The sequence below is a fragment of the Podarcis pityusensis genome (assembly GCF_964106645.2).
Source record: "Podarcis pityusensis genome assembly, chromosome: 1".
Classification (NCBI taxonomy): Eukaryota; Metazoa; Chordata; class Lepidosauria; order Squamata; family Lacertidae; genus Podarcis; species Podarcis pityusensis.
This window is the reverse complement of record NC_138028.1, coordinates 84,784,655-84,802,580: the sequence shown is the minus strand read 5'-3', so window position 1 is coordinate 84,802,580 and position 17,926 is coordinate 84,784,655. Positions and strand designations below refer to the sequence as shown.

The following is a 17,926-nucleotide window of genomic DNA, read 5'->3' as shown; positions in this document are numbered from 1 at the left end:
ATTACTTTAAGATGCTTTGAGCTGCTGTGAAAAAAACTGGGAAATAATCTCTAAAACAGATTGATAAAATGCAGTGCACATCTTTTCCCCATTGCCTGTAGTAAAAAGCAAATGTGCTTGGAGGAAATGTACATGTGTACTTCATGAACTATAATTAAACCCACTTCATTAACTATAATTTAAACCTTGTCTTTCAAGTTTGTTTAATCAACAATAACCCACTAAGGCTACAAAAGCAGCTTTTAATGTCTTTATTTCTGCCAGTACTGCAGGACATCATAAATCATTCAAGGCACTGAATACATACCCTGCTGTTATAGAAAAACTATGAGTGCAGCGGTTTTCAGCCTTTTCAGGTCTGGGAACCATTTTCAACCCAAACATGTCTGTCTGTCTTTCTTTCTTTCTTTCTTCCTTCCTTCCTTCCTTCCTTCCTTCCTTCCTTCCTTCCTTTCTTTCTTTCTTCCCTTCTTTCTTTACCATATGCTGTTATATTGGTAGTGCTGTTGTTGTGACCCACTGTAGATCAGGCATTGACCCAGTAGTGTGTTCTGACCCACCTAAAAAAGACCACTTTTATTTAAACAATAGTCAATTGAATCTAGGGACCTCTTACACAGAAAGCAATAAGCTAGTCTGAGTCAGTGTTTTGAGTTTTGAAAGCATTTGCTCCCTGATAAGCATGTACAGGCTGCTTAGTTGGCTAAGGATCCTTTTGCAATGGTTGCTCAGAGCCAGTCAAACTGCAACTTGTTGCTTACAAACAGCATTCAGGCAGCAACAATTTGTCAGATCCGTATTTGCCCCAGTGAAATACAAAATGTGTCAAATCTGTGTCATCAGAAGTCAGACCAACTATCTCTGTATCATCCCTCTGATGTAGGCTCCTTATAAAATCATGCAGCAGTACCCTATATAGAGTGCATCTCAAACATTACGTTGTCCATACTTATTCCATATTGCTGTTTACACTGGGCAACATATTTAGACATTTGTTTCTAACATACTTGTTTTGAAAGTTGCAAGGAGGAAGGGGGAAAAAAGACTGAACATATGCAATTTTGGGCTTGCCACACCTGAGTTTATTGTGTGTTTGCAGTGTTCCCATTCAGGTTGTGTAATCCACACAATGATGCCCTCAAACAGGATTATTTGGAAGGAAAATGTGTTTTAAATGTGCTGTACATGTATGGTGCGTCTGCAACATGTGTGAGGTGCCACCTGTAATATGCACACATGTATTGGTGTGTAGGAAAAACATTGTATAAGATACTGCTGCTTAATCTTATAATAAGTTTTATTGGGGAGGAAGATGAATTGGGGCTGTCCTAAAATGAATGAAAAGAACAGCCACGGAAATACATTGATTCCTTACAACCTGGCCACAGGAATACACTGTTCAGAGGTGAATTCCGATTATCTGGAAAGTGTGACCCTGCTATTTCCAGGCATTCCAGAACTGAGACGCCATACCCATCATGTGCTATCCAAGGGCCACATATACCGGAATGAGCCATGATAAGATTCTTGTGGTTTCTAAGTACACAGCAAATGTGTCAAAGGTTTTCCAGCCCTCCCTGTTGCCTCCAGCGCAGGATGCTCATTAAGAGTCCTCTTCAAGCGGATTAAGACCAAAACTCTCTCATTATGTGCTGAAATATGACACCATCTAGCAAACAAATTATTTTCAGGTGTGCAAAGAGCAGGCAGGGCTCCTGTGCAATGTGTAGGATTATGACAATTCGGATCGTGGTGTTTCAAGGACACATCTCATTCCAGTATGCCTCAAAATAACAATGAATGATGACAGCGATGATAATCCAAGAATCTCTGCTTGCCAGTAGGGGAGTATGTTCCAGAATGCATCTCAAGGAAATGTGTGTCTGTGTGTGTGTAAAAGAAAGTATGGTAACTTCCAGGCCAGAGGTCCACAAAAGGGGTACCACTATTACCTGGGCAACAATGAGAAATGGGCAAAGAAAATTACGTTCCAAATTTGCTTTATGCGTGGGGAGAAGAAGAGACATGTCCTTCTCTTACATTCAGGTCACCTTCTTCAGGATTGTCCTGCAAAGGAAACAATCGTTTCTGAGGGGAAAGGGGCTCTTTCTTACACTTAAGGTCCTATTGCCTTCACGTGAGTTCTCCTGCCTTCTAGGTTGTGCCCATGCAGTTCCATAAGGCCAGCACTGCCTCCACGTGCCCTTTTACGGGTTATCCCCACCCTTCCAGTCATATCCTTTGCACGGCTTAATCTTGTGGTTTGGGCAGAGGCCCCGCCCCAATCTCCTTCAGCCCCAATCAGCTGCTAAGTGGATTGGCCAGCACCCAATCACCTCCCCTAGAGATGAAGGGCAGGAAAAACAAAGAAGCAAAAATGCGCTGAGTCAAAGATAGTTCCCAGAGAAACAAATAAGGTGCTGAGGCTTCCTCTCATCAGTAGCACCCAGGGCCAGCCAGACATAAAGCAACAGGAAATCAGGCTGAGGATTGCAGCAACAACAGCAGCAGCAGCAGCAGCAATGGAAAGAGGTACTACTATGAATGTTGGTTGGATGAGATCTAGATTTGTCCCTCCAGGGGGTGCTAGTTCCATCTCATATTCAAGGAATTGGATAGCTGAGAGGACAAGGATAACAGCATGTTCTGCTTGCATGTTCAGATCTGCACATCCCTAGTGTTGTCAGTGGCTGATGGCATGTTGTGTACGGAAATGAGTTAGTGAAAACTACAGATAGAATATTGGCGCTCTTGCATCGGATCTGAGAAATGCAGGATGCAGTCCTGGTTCTAGACACTGCAAGGCCCGGATGTTGCTATATCTCAGCTTCTGGTTTCCATCTGTAAAATGGGAATAAGAAGCTTCCTTCATAGGATCATTGTGAAAAGAAGGTTCGCAAGGAAATGTTGGTGTGTGGCCTGAGCCTTTGGCTGGACTGTATAGCTAAGGAAGCCTTGAGGATGTTTGGCCAGCAGGACATTTGACAACGACAGCTATTTTAGCAACAGTTTTTACAAAGCCATATAGGGAGTCTGAAGGGCCTTTTCGGTGGTGGCTCCCAGCTTGTAGAATGCGCTCTCCAGGGATCTGACACCATCTTTATCCAGCTTTAGGCACCAAGCAAAGCCTTTTCTCTATTCCTGGCCTTTTGGCCCTTAATTTGAAGAATAGCACTGTGGTGTCTTTTAGTGGGGCAAGGCCCGTAGTCCTGCCTTTTTGTTTTGCTGTGTTTTTAGGCTTTTTTATATGAATTGCTTGAATTTTTATTGTTGCTTTGAATTGGTTTTAATGTCAGTCCCCTTAAATTACTTTGCAAGAAGATAAACTGGCAAATATTAACATTAAAAATAATAAAGTGTCTGGCCTGTATTAGGATCGAGGCAAGTGGCAACCTCCTCTACCAGAGGTCATGGTAGTTCACAGCATTGAGTGCACTCGTCAAACCCTCTGGTTATGCAGGGGCTTTTGAGCAACCTATCACTAATAATGGCTTTTGTTCTTATGCTATGGAAGTTACTTGAACAAAGGAAAATTCAGAAATCTACTGAGCAACAGCGACTTTGAGTCACATGATGTTATTTGCTGCTGTAATGTCCCTCAGAAGACATCACTGGGACTCCTTTATCCAAGACACTGAGGAGAACTTTGTCTGTGAAACAATTGGGGCTCCTGGGATGAATCCTGCCTGAGCCCCAAGAGGGATGAATGCTGTTACTGTATTCTCTGTCTAGGCAGAAAAAAGACAAATCTAGAACCAGACCAAAAGTCCATTGTTAGCAACATCCAGGAAAGCTTCCATTGTGAGCAAGAACAGCAATTTCTGGGGTAAGGGAACTAGTAATTATCTGTCTCCTGCTCCCCGTATTTACCAGGGAAATGGTATAATCAAAATTATAGGCAAGATTCGATGAAACAGTTGCGCTAGCGAGAACCAACACAACAAGCGCCACTAGTACAGTGGGATTTTCTCCCCTCTCCTTCCTCACACCAGATCTGGGGGGTCAGGATAATAGTGTGAAAGGGGAGGAGTGGGGAGATTCCTCCATCAGGGAAGCAGAGATGCTTGCAGTGACTGAGCAATTTCCTGTTGTTTTGATTCCACCCAATAGTATTTCCCTGCAAAGGATATTACAGCGGTACCTCAGGTTACATACACTTCAGGTTACATACGCTTCAGGTTAGAGACTCTGCTAACCCAGAAATAGTGCTTCAGGTTAAGAACTTTGCTTCAGGATGAGAACAGAAATTGTGCTCCAGCGGAGCAGCAGCAGCAGGAGGCCCCATTAGCTAAAGTGGTGCTTCAAGTTAAGAACAGTTTCAGGTCAAGTACGGACCTCCGGAACGAATTAAGTACTTAACCCGAGGTACCACTGTACAGTTTTATAAAAGTTTTTCAGAATTTGATCTACTTACTAAAAACAGAGAGAGCATGAAAGCATACAGCAAAGGCAGAGAACTTGTTGCCCTCCAGGTGTTGCTGGACTCCAACTCCGATTAACCCCAGTGAGCACTGCCAATGGTGAAGGATGATGGGCACTGTAGTTCAACAACATGTTGGAGGGGGCATAAGTCTCTCCTTCCTGCTGTAATAGGTTCAATGGAATCTGTATACTAGGGAGGACACCTGGAGTCCCATTGGCCAAATCTGGCCTCCTGGGTGGTGTTATGTGGCCTCTTTCCCCAGAGGGAAAGAGGGGTGTGAAGGAACATTGTGTGTGGCAAGGGAATGTGGCAATCTGCCACATTTAGGAGGGGAGGCTGGGCTTTGGCCTTCCCCTCTCTTGCCTGAAGTGGTCTTAAATTGACAAAAAATGTTGCTGACTAGCTCGCTGTTTACATGAGAACAGGATTATTGCATTGCAGGTGGTTGGACTAGATGACCCTCAGGGTCCCTTCCAACTATTCAGTTCTACGGTTCTGTAAGTTAAATGGATGCCCAGACAGCTCCCTGTTTCTGAAACAGTCTGGTTTGACAGCAATAGAAAAACATACAATCAGAATAAAATACAATTATATTATCTGTTTTATTAATCTCTATAACTAAAATGTAGTTATAGTTACATTTAAACAGATAACCAAATGGTAGCAACAGAGTTCAACAAGTCCAATGAACCACATAAAGTATTTTCATCAAAGGCAAAGGTGGAAGGCAGCTAATTTGAGCTAATTCACGGGCGATTTGAGACCTGATGTAAATAGTAAAGACACTGAAGGCTATCATGTGACATTTTGCCCTTGCCATGGTTCCCCAACTACAAAGCAGATGTGTATCTGACATTTTCTTTCAGAGATGTTGAATTTCTGGGAGGAATTCAATATCACATTTTCCCAGTTGTTCTGTCAGCTTGCCAGGTGGAAGAATCTCCCATCTTCTTCACCATGTGCTGCTTTAGGGGTTCCCTTGACCCCCAAGCCAAATTTGTGGGGAGCACATGAGGGGAGACAGTGGGGAAGCCCCATTGTACTAGTGGAAGCTCTTGTAGTCCTCTGTTTCCTTTTAAAATACTTTTAAAATGGACTGAGTCTGGGCTTGCATGTATTTTAAAAAGGATGATGGCAATGGTAACAGTTTCCATACATGCCTATATTACATTTGTTGTGATAAGAACACATTTCTGTACTTACGTATGGTATTGGCAATACTGAGGTAACCTTGAAACAATTTCAGACCCAGTGACTCCAAAGAAATGTTTAGATTCTCTATTCCTAGCTTCCAGTTAAGCAGCTGGGTTGTTGTTTTTTACCAACTTGGTCAACAACATACGTCAGTAAACTCTTAGGTCATATTATATAACAGGTCAATTTTATATTGGCGTAAGACTAAGCTTTAAAAAAGGTTTCTGAAACTGACCATTACAAAAAATACTGCATTGTCCAGGAAATTTAATTTGATTGGGGTTTGTTTTTGTTTATAGTAAAATAGCAATACGTAACCCTTCTCCCCAATTTAAATAAATGTTTATATAGATAGCCAGATGTGAAGTGCTCAGTAGCCATACAGTTTCATTTCTACTAGTTTGTTTTTTAAAAACACACACCTTGCGTTTAACGTATGAATTTATTGTTTTATACAATCACAATTTGAAGACATAACTAGAACAGTACTAAAAATGTGACATAGGAACTGATATGAACAGAATTAAAACAGAAAGTATGAATGCCTTAAATTGGGGTGTCAGTTTTTACCAGAGTGGCAAGAACTGCTCAGGTAAATACAATGCCAGCTTTGGGGATCACACTGCCCTATGAACCAAGGTACAAGCTTTATTTGCCACAGAGGCTGCAGACAACACCCACAAGATTATTAGGCAGCTTAGTGTGAAAAAAAGAATACTATTTTATCTCCTAAATGGAACAAAACAGCACAGTAATCTAGCATTGTACAGGGGAAAACCTGTTGAGTCACTTCTGACAAGGCATAAGGAGGTAATCTGAGTAAAGACGTTTACAGAAGGAAAGGTATGGTGATGCTTCCGAAAAATGACATTTCGGTTCTGCACCACTATGCATGCTATTTATTCTACTTTGCAGTGGGTTTGTATGGCTAGGCTGTTTTGACATATAGGCTGTATAAACCAGAATGCCCTTGATTTTCAGAGGAAACTTCACTTGTTGTCATTTTATTTACTGTACTTAAGTTTTTCCAAACCATCTTTCGTGCTGAACCTTCCTTGCATAAACAAAAACTACCAAAATTGATTGGCATACATGAAGAAAAGAAAACACACATGCTCCTAACATTTAATAGGGCTGAGCCAAAACAAGTTGTAATTAATCATAAATGCTATGAGCCGGAGGAAATTTGGAGCACGGTAAATTATGCCCGCCCTTTGATAGCCTATATTATTCGCATCTAGAAAATCAGATAACATGCAAACCGGCAATCTTGATAGATTATCAGACATGCATCAGCACAAACTCACCCACATCCGGGCTTTAAAAAAAATAAAAAAATAGACAACCAGACCCACTTCTAGGGAAAAAGTGGGCAGTTTGAAAACTCAAGCCATGCAAAAGATATGTTAGATGATGTAAAAAGTGACAGATAACAACATGAAAAGGGGTTTCATCCAGTACTAGTTATATTCAGAGGAGACCCATTGAAGTTAATTCAGATGTCTTAGGTTCATTCATGTCCATCTGCCCTGAGCAGAATTTAGTTGGAAAGAACTCAAATAAATTAAGTAGATTAGGCTCCCCTATAATTCCAGACTCTGATCAAGCAGACCCATTTCTTCCTCTGCCACTCCCCACTACTCTGCACAGAGTATTCATCAATGTTTCTGAAAGGAAGGAATAATTCTAAAACACGAAGACCCTATTCCTGACAAGTCATATGAAGTTATCAGTGATTCCATAAATATCCCTGACAACATTCTTAGCAGGGAACAGATTGGAGCAGTTGCATGAAACATTTGTGCCTGAAGGTATCATCACAGCACAAAATCATTGAATTTTAGCTTCAAAAACAGATAAATCCTCTATCAAGGTTACAGATAGATGATCTGTTAATTTGAGTTTTCTGAGTTTCTCATCTTAAATTCAGTTCTCCATATTTCTGCGGCAATTTGTCATTTTAAAATGTCATGAAAATTTGTCAGCGTTTTAGTATCAGTTTCTTTTCTTTACACATTAATTAATTAAATTTATTTTTATTATTACTTAATAATTAAATTTATTAGTCACTTGTTTTGCCACAGCAACTCCAAGTGACTTACAATATTATAAGCAAAAAAACACATACTGTATATTGAAACCAGCATCAAAAAACTGTAAGCAGTTTTAAATAATATACACATTTTTGCAAGCAATTTCCCAATATATAATGCAATTTTGTTTGTTCTTTTCATTAATATATTCATTTTTATTTTGGTTAGAAAATTGTACCACCAAGTTCAGATAACAGCGAATTCCAAAGGATACCTGGTGCTGCGCATTTGCACATTTTTTCAGAAAGTACAAATTTGGTTAGTTCACCTTTAAATGTGGACTGAATCAGATTTCTTCTCCATGCCGCATCTAGATGTAGGACTGCACTGAGAGTCAGACACATACAAACCTCAAAGAGCTACTTGGGAAGAACGAGTGCTTAACCCAGGGGTAGGCAACCTATGGCTCAGGGGCCTGATGTGGCCCAATTCTTAATCTGGCGTGCAGACGGTCTGGGAATCAGCGTGTTTTTACATGAGTAGAATGTCTCCTTTTATTTTAAATGAATCTCCGGGTTATTTGTGGGGCCTGCCTGGTGTTTTTACATGAGTAGAACGTGTGATTTTATTTAAAATGCATCTCTGGGTTATTTGTGGGGCATAGGAATTCGTTCATTCCCCCCCCCCAAAAAAAATATAGTCCGGCCCACCACATGGTCTGAGGGATGGTGGACTGGCCCACGGCTGAAAAAGGTTGCTGACCCCTGGCTTAGCCAAAAGCCACCTGTTTCTAAGAACCACCATCCCCTAAAGCGGTTTCTCTTTAAAAACAAACAACTTTACAATCTAAATCCATTTTACCTTTACAAACCAACCATCCATTCAACAAAAACTCAGTAGTGAAGAACCACTGCCAGTCAGTACAGACAGTGCTGAGCAAATGGACCACTGGTCCGACTCAGTACAAGACAGCTTCCTATATGTCCCTAGTGTTTGACTGAATAGATGTCTCTGGTAGGAGAAAAAGAAGAAAGGCAGTTTTTGTCTATCCCCCCCCCTTTATATAGTCCCCAGTGCCCTCTGAAAATTGGTCTCAGAGGGTTGGGTGACCTTCCAGAATACGGTGGAAGGTGGCATTGGGCCTCAAGGGGGAAGAACAAATCATCATCATCAACAACAAAATTGTTCCCCTTTTTCATTAGCAGACGAATCTGCCAGATCAAAAGTCCATTTGTGAGCACAAGCTCACTGGATTCCAACAAACAGCAGCAACTGGATTCCACTCATAGGGAACAGCATGCCAGAACAGTATGAGGAGGACACTCAGGGGCTAGCAGCAGATGACATGAGAGGAAGCAATGACTATGCTGAAAGGAAGGCTAGGGGATAGCATTAATTCCAGGCATATTCATTGCCTGCTGACTTGCTTTGCTGGATCAGATTAAGGTCAACCTACTCCAGTACTCTGCTTCCAATAGCAGCTAACCAAACACCTATGGAAGCTCACACAGAAGAAGCATGAAGCTGATGTCATTGTCTGTTTAGAACCAGGTTGTCTCCAGCCACTGGTACAGAGCAGAAGCTACACCATCTTTGAACATGAAGGCTCCATTTAGTGAACATAACTATCAACCATTGACAGGACTTGACCTCCATGAATTTGTTTTGTCCTGAAGTTGCTTTTTGAAGCCATTCAAGCTAAGGGCCAACATGATGTTTTGTGGCAACGAATTATGCAAGTTAATTATGCTTCATACCATCTGTTTTGTAGCACTTCCTTGTGTTTTAAACACCAGGTGATTACTTGCTTCCATGTGTGAATCAGCCACCCTGAAATTTCAGTGAAGACAGATCATGCAGTGGAAGACAGGAGTGCCTGGCGTGCTCTGGTCCATGGGGTCACGAAGAGTCGGACACGACTAAACGACTAAACAACAACAACAACAAAAATTGATTGAACATACATATTGGAGCCTTATATTTCTTTCTCTTTGTATGTCTGCAGATGAAGGTGCAACCAAGAGGCATTTTTACTGAAGTAAATAATGATAAATATATGAATCAGTTCAAAGAAAACTTCAAAAGGAAGGAGGGTAGGTTAGATGCGAAACCTGTTAAGGAGAAAGGTTTAATGCAGAGATGGGGAACCTGTGGCCCTCCAGATGTTGTTGAATTCCTGTTTCCATTAGATCCAGACAGCACCATCAGTGGTCAAGGATGCTGGGCGCTGTGGTTCAACATCTGAAGGACCACAGGCTCCCTGTCCCTGATTTAAGAAGAGAATTGACAGGGTCATAACATTTGAAGGAAAACATGGTTTTAGCCAATGCATTTACAAGCGACTAGAGGAAGATACAGGAGGAAGAAGGCCCACAGCACTGTATCGTGTTTCAGGTTATCAGAAGCAGTGTTTAAAAACAATGAAAAACATTGGTCTAGGGAAGAGACTACCAGAAGGATGTGCAGTCTTTAGCAGGAGATTCAGAAAGGAAAGAGTAGATCTTGAAAAGGAAGACATGATGTGATTGTTGTGACTGCACGTGAGAGATATGCAAATGGAAGAAAGGAGTCAAGAGTTGACCTCAGGCTTGTGATGCTATTGCATGAGAAAAAATTATTTCCCTCCACTACTTTAATGCAGAATGATGAGGCCAATCACACCAATTTGTGGATCATAGAAGTCTCAGATTCTAGGAAGGGACCTAGTCTCTCCTAGTTAGACACTTCCTTCATACTCATGCTTTGTTTCCTCAAGACAAGTTTAGCTAGTTCTGGGGCAGTTCTAGCCAGAAAATCTGAGTCAGCTATTATCCACGTGACACATTATGCGGACAGTGATCTTGTTTTAAACACAGAGTTAGGACACTCATTGCTCACTGCAAGCCCAATAAACAAGCAGATTCCCAATGGGTCATTAAGGCCCCACCCTTAATAACCCCACCATTCTCTTCTGGAAGGATGTTATCTTCTGGTTTTCAATAAGCGTCCTTCACATATTACTGTTTTTATGTGTAGAAGTAACAAAAACAATCTGTTTCAAAGACAAGGGTCTCTGAATTCAGAGCTCAAACCCCCACTAAGGGCTCATGGAGTCAGGATCCAAGTCCCAAATCTCCATGCTCCAACTGCAAGCGAGTGGAGGAGATTAACGAATTGTGAGCCAGCTCTAATTAAACCAGGAATTAATTCCAGAATGCGCTGATTAACCTAGGATACTGACTCATACAAGGGACTTCATTCTAGGCTGCACACGTTGCATGAACTTCCTCCAGGTGACCATTCTGTGTGTTTTCTAGGTTCACTAGCAACCAGTAAACATAACAGGCACATTTATTTCTTGCAGAAATGAACTGCAAGGCAGGAATTCAGAGTCAGACTGGGAATGCCAAATCGTAAAATTGAAACATAGCTCAAAGAGGGCTTGAGTCAACGGTGCAAGGGTGGGCGGGGAAAGAAAGAGAAATTGGCTAATTTTATGTATCCTTTGCTTTTTGAGCTGCTATGGGAGTACCAGACTTTTGTGTGAAGGAAATTCGTCCTCTGATTTTTAGAAGACACTTGAAGGGGCAAACATGCTCTGCAGAATGGACTGAGACACTTTGCGCTGCAGAGTGGCTGCCATATATAAAAGTCCCTGCAAATCTGTGCACATAAAGAAAGAAATGTAGTAGCCTTTGCCTGCTGTGCTAGTTTTTGACCTACAGGGAGGAATGTGAGGGAGCATTTATATAAACCTGCTAATAGTGGAGGCTGGCTTATGGGGCACGGCCACACTAACCACAGTCTGCCCCCAGCCAGCGCCCCCATGCCTGCCTTACTACTTACAACCAGCCCAGGGAGTGGCACTGCCGGTCAGTTCCTTTGTCTCAGTGTGGTCCCTTGTAGGATTCAGCAGCAGGGAGGATGAGGACAAACCTAGAATGAGTTGGCCCTTTCTGTAATTGGCTCTTGCTCCACCTACAGCTGATCCCCATCTTACACCCTACCAGTCCCTAGGGGCAGTAGCCGTCACTGCCCTGCAATGCCAGGGTGAGACTGACTACCACCTGGGTGTGTTGGCAAATCCAGAATGTGCTCGGTCGCAAAAGGGAAAGGTGCTGAGGTGCAGAAAAGTACAATGCAGGGCATTCCAACAAGCAAGGCTGTTTGCCAGCACAGCAATGCCAGGGTCCACTTGGCAGCCCTGCTCCTTTGTCACCCTAACATATACAGTGGGCTTTGGGTGTAATGATGGGGAGAAGTTCCCTCCATTTGTGAAATTCCCTTTCTTCTCCCTAGAGAGGCTCAAGCAGTGTCCACATTAATAGCTGTCCAGTGCCAGGCGAAGTCCTTTCTTTTCTTCTAGGGATTGTAAAGTTGTTATAGCATCATTTCCACACCTTGTATTGATATCCATTATGTGAGTCTCGGCTGTTATCCTGATTAATTTATTTTGCCCTGTGCAGTGTGTTAACCCTCTGTCATTTTGATTAGTTCACCTCCATCATTTTAGTGTTGTGCTATGATTTTTAGGTTTGATTAAGTCAGTGGTTCTCAAAGGATGTGGTGCGCCACACTGGTGTGGCAGGAGAGGATGGCAAGTGTCGTAGGAAGATTCAAGGGCAAATCAAAGAAACATTTAAACATTTCAGTGAAGTATAGTACTGAATCAAAATAATATTTTTTTATTTGCTGAATATGGATAAATATCTTCTCAAAATGGGAGCAAGTGATATTGATGATAATCCTAGTTGTGTTTCCCACTGTATTTCTTTCTTTCTTTTTTATTATATATATTTTATTGATTTTAAATATTTTATCACAAGAGTACAAAAAAAACCACCACCCGTCGGTTAGCAAAAATATATTATGTAGAAATAATTTTTTTAAACAAAAATAAATAAATATTGCATACAAATAAAATACAGTTCTTCCATACTTTCAGACTTCCGTCTCTCTCAGCATGGGTCCTTCATTTCCTCATTAACTGCATTATATTATAACAATTAATATAGATTGTCTATATTCTTTATAACATATTATATTGCAGAATGTATATTGTCCCAATGTATTTCTTATCAGTAAAAAAAATGATGTGGCGCAAAGTAAATTTTTATTCTGAAAGTATGGCCCAGATAAAAAAGTTTGAGAACTTCTGGATTAAGTTTGTTTTAAAACAATAAATGCTGTTATTTAAATAAAGTGCACCACCCAGAGAACTCTGGTTATGGGGTGACTCAGAAGCACCGCAAATAAATAAATTGAGGCACTGAACAAGACAAGCTGCAAATGTCCCCTGAGAATTTAGAATTATTTTGAGTCCATAGACATAACACCAATGCAAGCTAAGAACCACCTAAGTCAGCTCTGTTTAAGAATAGAACACTTTCCACCTTTCCCTGGGAAGGTGCAATCGTACCCAAAGCCAATAGGAATTTCTGCCAGTCAGAGAGCACACCACTTGACTTACTCTATTTTCTTCTCTCTTTCCAGCTGGAGAAATAGTGCAAAGTGTATTCTCAGGACAGTGGGACATAAGACAACAGCGCAAAGTTCCAGAAATCCCCAAACAAATGAAAGATATGCAGAGCACAGAAGGTGCAGGGGCACAACCACAACAACACAAATTCCAAGAAATTCCTCTCCAAAGTGATGCAGGACAAGCAGGGAGCTCTGGATCTTCAGGACAACAACGAGGCTTTTCCGGACAAGCAGGGAGCTCTGGTTCTTCAGGACAACAACGAGGCTTTTCTGGACAAGCAGGGAGCTCTGGCTCTTCAGGACAACAATGGGGCTTTCCAGGACAATCAAAGAGCTCTGGTTCTTCAGGTCAACCAGGGAGCTCTGGCTCTTCAGGACAACAACGAGGCTCTTTGGGGCAAGCAGGGAGCTCTGGCTCTTCAGGGCAAGCAGGGAGCTCTGGCTCTTCAGGACAACAACGAGGCTCTTTGGGGCAAGCAGGGAGCTCTGGCTCTTCAGGGCAAGCAGGGAGCTCTGGCTCTTCAGGGCAAGCAGGGAGCTCTGGCTCTTCAGGACAACAACGAGGCTCTTTGGGGCAAACAGGGAGCTCTGGCTCTTCAGGGCAAGCAGGGAGCTCTGGCTCTTCAGGACAACAACGAGGCTCTTTGGGGCAAGTAGGGAGCTCTGGCTCTTCAGGACAAGCAGGGAGCTCTGGCTCTTCAGGACGAGGCTCTTCAGGACAAGCAGGGAGCTCTTCAGGACAACAACAAAAAATCCAGGACCTTCCTAGTCCAAGCCAAGACAACAAGGGCGGTGAATTATCTAGGTAAGGAATGGGCACTGAGAGGACAAGTTAGAAAGGATCTCTTGTGTTTACTGGACCCTATTTTCTGTACAGTTCAGGTATGTGTACAGTACATAGTCACAAATTCAGAGTCTGAAGAGGATACACAAATAAGTCACACTGCACCTGGATTCTGTGCATATTTACCTTACGTACCCCAAAATTGCTTTTTTTAGGAAAACCCAAAAGTTGGAAGATCCGGATGTATAGCAGCCCTACCTTACAGTCAGATGATTCAGTGGGGCTCCAGGAAAAGGTGCTTAGCATTGCATCCCACAAGGGGGTTGGAAAGAGGGAGAGAGAGCCAAGTATGGATTGGGACTCAGTTAATATAACCACTTTTCCCAAAAGAGACTCTGTACCTTTAACTGTGATAAAAGAGGCATCATTATCATCACCAACGAAAGCAACTTCCTCCTTTTACTGCTACAGTTAGGCACTCACTAGAATAGTCCTGTTAGCATCACTTTCTCACACCCTTATTTTCCCATCTGTAAAAATTAGAACAATAACAACTAAGTTCATAGTTCAGTTGTGAGGATAAGCAGGATAACAATTGTAGAAGAACTTTGCATTTTAAAGTTGTCATTGTTCGTGTGAACTTGTCCCACTCAACTCAGTGGAAAACTGCTTTAAAATATATATTTTACAGCACCTAAATGCATGCTAAGTAATTATGCATAAAACAGCGTTATATGCAGAGCTACACATACCATGAAATACACAATCTAGACTAGACCCTAAAATAGAACTTGCCTCCCTGGAAATCTCAACATTTCTTAAGGTAGGTTTTTGATCCTTGCAGCTTGGGAAAACATTTGAAAATTGGTGATTAATGCCCATGAAAGATTCAGACTGCATATGTACATTTGAAATACATGGCCCATGAAAAAAAATAATCCTGGGAACTGAAGTTTAAGCTTCACAGAGCTACAATTCCCTGCTTCCTTCACAAACTACAGTTCCTAAGATTATTGGGGTGAGTGTGTGCCTCATAGTTCATTTAAAAAAGAAAACAAAAAGGTGGACTTTCAGAACTACATTCCCTATGCCTTGCTGAGTTCCCTTCTCTCCATCTTTCTCACCGGCTGCCCTAGCCAACATTTTCCTTCTTTTTGTGTCCTGCACCATCTAAATCTATGCCAAAATATTTCTAATGGATTTGTGTGTTTGATGCTATGGAATACTACTGTAAGAGTACAGAATGCAAGCTTACCCATTCATTTTCACAAAAAACATTGAGTTTTTGGTGAAGTCTACATGCTGAGTTTTGCATTTTATTCACGTGCTTTGAGAAATGGGGTTGCATCCAACTGCATTTTGCTCAGAATAGGCCCATTGAAATTAATGGACCTAAGTTAGTCGTGGTTATTAATTTCAATGGGTCACACAACCCATGATTGCTCCACCACAATACAGGTCATTTGGGCATGTATATAACTTGTTTGCAACATATGCACTTTTTACATAGTTGCCTGTCATTTTCTATCCATGCCCAGTGCTCCAATTCTATACAAGAAGCATAATAGGTTGCTGCCTTCCTATTATAAGTGAACCAACAACAGGACTGTAGGAGTCACTACAAAGGTTGGCATAGCAAAGAAGCCATACTGTTTATCTACCCAGGCCCATTTTCTAGTTGTTTCAGTCAGTTTCCACAACCACCCCATTGTTGCTGCTGTTGTTGTTGTTGTTGTTAACTGAATTTCTATACCACCCTTCATCTGAGGATCACAGGGCAGTTTACAATATAAAAACACAAAAATACATAATGTAATATTGGGTTGCCATGGCATGGGTGTTTTGTTGAGACTTCTTCCAATGCAATTTGTTCTTCTCCACAACCATCATGAAAAACCTATTCAGATGAATTGATTCAGAGTGGACTCATTGAAATGAATGAACATAACTCTTAGGTCCCTTCATTTCTACTCTATGTAAAACTCAGCTGAATACCACGTGAAAGGTTTATGCAATCAAAGGTTTGCAATGGGGGCATGTCCTGCAGTTTGCTCAATAATTGCACTGCATTTGCCTTACCTGGGTCAGCTAGTTCCTCTATGTGTCAGTCAGCTGATCTGCTGAGAAACACAAAATTTGTGTCAACCAGGGCATGATTTCCTTTGAGCATGGACACAGCCCTGGAATACATGCAATCATGATAAAACTCGTGAGCACCTGCATCTGGAAACAGGTACAGAGGTTTTTTTTAACTCTCTGTACTGAGTATCAGGGAAGGGTTTCCAAGGGAGACAGTGTGATCTCAAGCCTTGTTTAAATTTGAAACAAAAGCTGCTTCAGTCCACAGAGAGATTATAGTATGTGTTTGGTCAAAGGACTTAAAAGAAAGAAAGAAAGAAAGAACAGGCAGATCAAGACTGCTAGCTCAGCTGCCCACGCCTGGAAGCGTGAAGCCAGCTGCAAATCAGGCACAATGTAAGCGGACTGGCAAAACTGGTTTATGGATAAGCACTAAGAAAGTCACCACGCGGGTGGCGTGGTGGGTTAAACCACAGAGCCTAGGACTTGCCGATCAGAAGGTCGGCGGTTCGAATCCCCGCGACGGGGTGAGCTCCCGTTGCTCGGTCCCTGCTCCTGCCAACCTAGCAGTTCGAAAGCACGTTAAAAGTAGTTTGATTACAATGATGAACCTGAGCCAGGAATCTAAAGCAAGTATTGTTCTCAAACCACAACAACTCGTCCTGCTCTCCAGCGTTTAAGGAATTAAAGTTCAATGAGATTCCTACACCAAAAAATCCCAAGAATCCCCAGTAATCCTACCTCCTCATTTCCTGCCTTGCACAACTGCCCTGAAAAAAATATTCTAGGATAATCAGAGGGGAAAGCTTGGGTGGAGGTTTCCCCCATTCCTCTTTCACTTCTCCACCAACCTTTTTTGGGTTCAAACTGGCAGTCTTCCTGTTAGCAAAAGCTGTCCAATCAGCTGCTGGGAAGCTGAGACAAGGGCAATGCTACTCACCATGACAGGACCGCATCCATGCAACCTGTACGCAGCAGCAAGGTTGTTGCAGCAGCAAGTGCCAGGCCAGGTCTCAGGGTGGAGCCTATTCAATGGGAAAAGTTGGAGATGGAAATAGCTCAGGAAACGGGATTAGGTTTTTGGAGGTTTGGGTTAGGTTTTTGGAGGTTGGTCAACATCTGTTATTCACAGGTTATGATACTCCTCTCCAGAAGTAAGACCGATCCTGGATCACAGGGTGCTAAACTTTTTGCTTTGCTTTATCCTGCAGAAAGCTACAGTTCACAGCACCCTTAACAAACTAGGATTCATGGGATGTGTATGTGCTTTAAATGTATGGGGCGTGCCTTCTCATGCCTGCTTCTTCTCTAGTCTTCTGTTCTCCCTTCTAGTCCTTCCACACCGTCTTGTGGCACCTACATCTCCTTTCTTACAGAATCATAAAATCACAGAATTGTAGAGTTGGGAGGCTTCCTGAGGGTTATCTAGTGCAACCCACTGCAATGCAGGCATCTCTCCCCCGCCCCAATTTTTTTTTATTGGTTTTCTCTTATAACACACATTACACTTAAGGAAAACATTACACTTAACACAACATAAAAACTTAACAGCAACAAAAACACAAAAAATAAAAGAAGAATTTTTTCTTATTGTTCCCAGGTATATTTACATTGCTAATAGACTTTCTCGAAACCCTCCAATCTGAATTTAATCATATCTCATATTTAGCAGTTCCCAAATTCATATTTATAACATCAATATCTTCTTTCATTACAAACTCTTATCCTTACTTCCAATTATAATCCATAATAGTCATCATTATTAATCTTTTTCTATCCCTTAGCCTAATCTGTTACTTCTAGGAATTTCTTAATTATCTTATATTGCAATATCTCACTAAATATTATTTAAATTTCTTCCAATCTTCTTGTGTTTCCTCCTCTTTCTGGTTGCGAATTCTTCCAGTCAGGTCAGCCAGCTCCGAGCAATGCAGGCATCTCAGCACACGGTCT

At 41.8% G+C, this 17,926-nt stretch overlaps 1 protein-coding gene across 5 annotated transcripts in view; it reads left to right on the top strand.

The window, feature by feature from the left end:
- Positions 1–2,401: 2,401 nt before the first annotated feature.
- ALDH3B1 (aldehyde dehydrogenase 3 family member B1) overlaps positions 2,402–17,926 on the top strand; it is a 31,509-nt gene continuing 15,984 nt past the window's right edge. Inside the window, exons 1-4 of one of the 5 annotated variants that reach the window (XM_081003458.1) lie at positions 2,402–2,532; positions 13,123–13,324; positions 13,421–13,458; positions 13,534–13,915. In XM_081003458.1, the coding sequence (XP_080859584.1) occupies positions 2,523–2,532; positions 13,123–13,324; positions 13,421–13,458; positions 13,534–13,915 (632 nt within the window). In that variant the 5' untranslated portion in view covers positions 2,402–2,522. Of the gene's footprint in view, positions 2,533–13,122; positions 13,916–17,926 lie in introns of all 5 variants that reach the window. The other 4 variants (XM_081003455.1, XM_081003456.1, XM_081003457.1 and 1 more) reach the window with 4 other exon arrangements.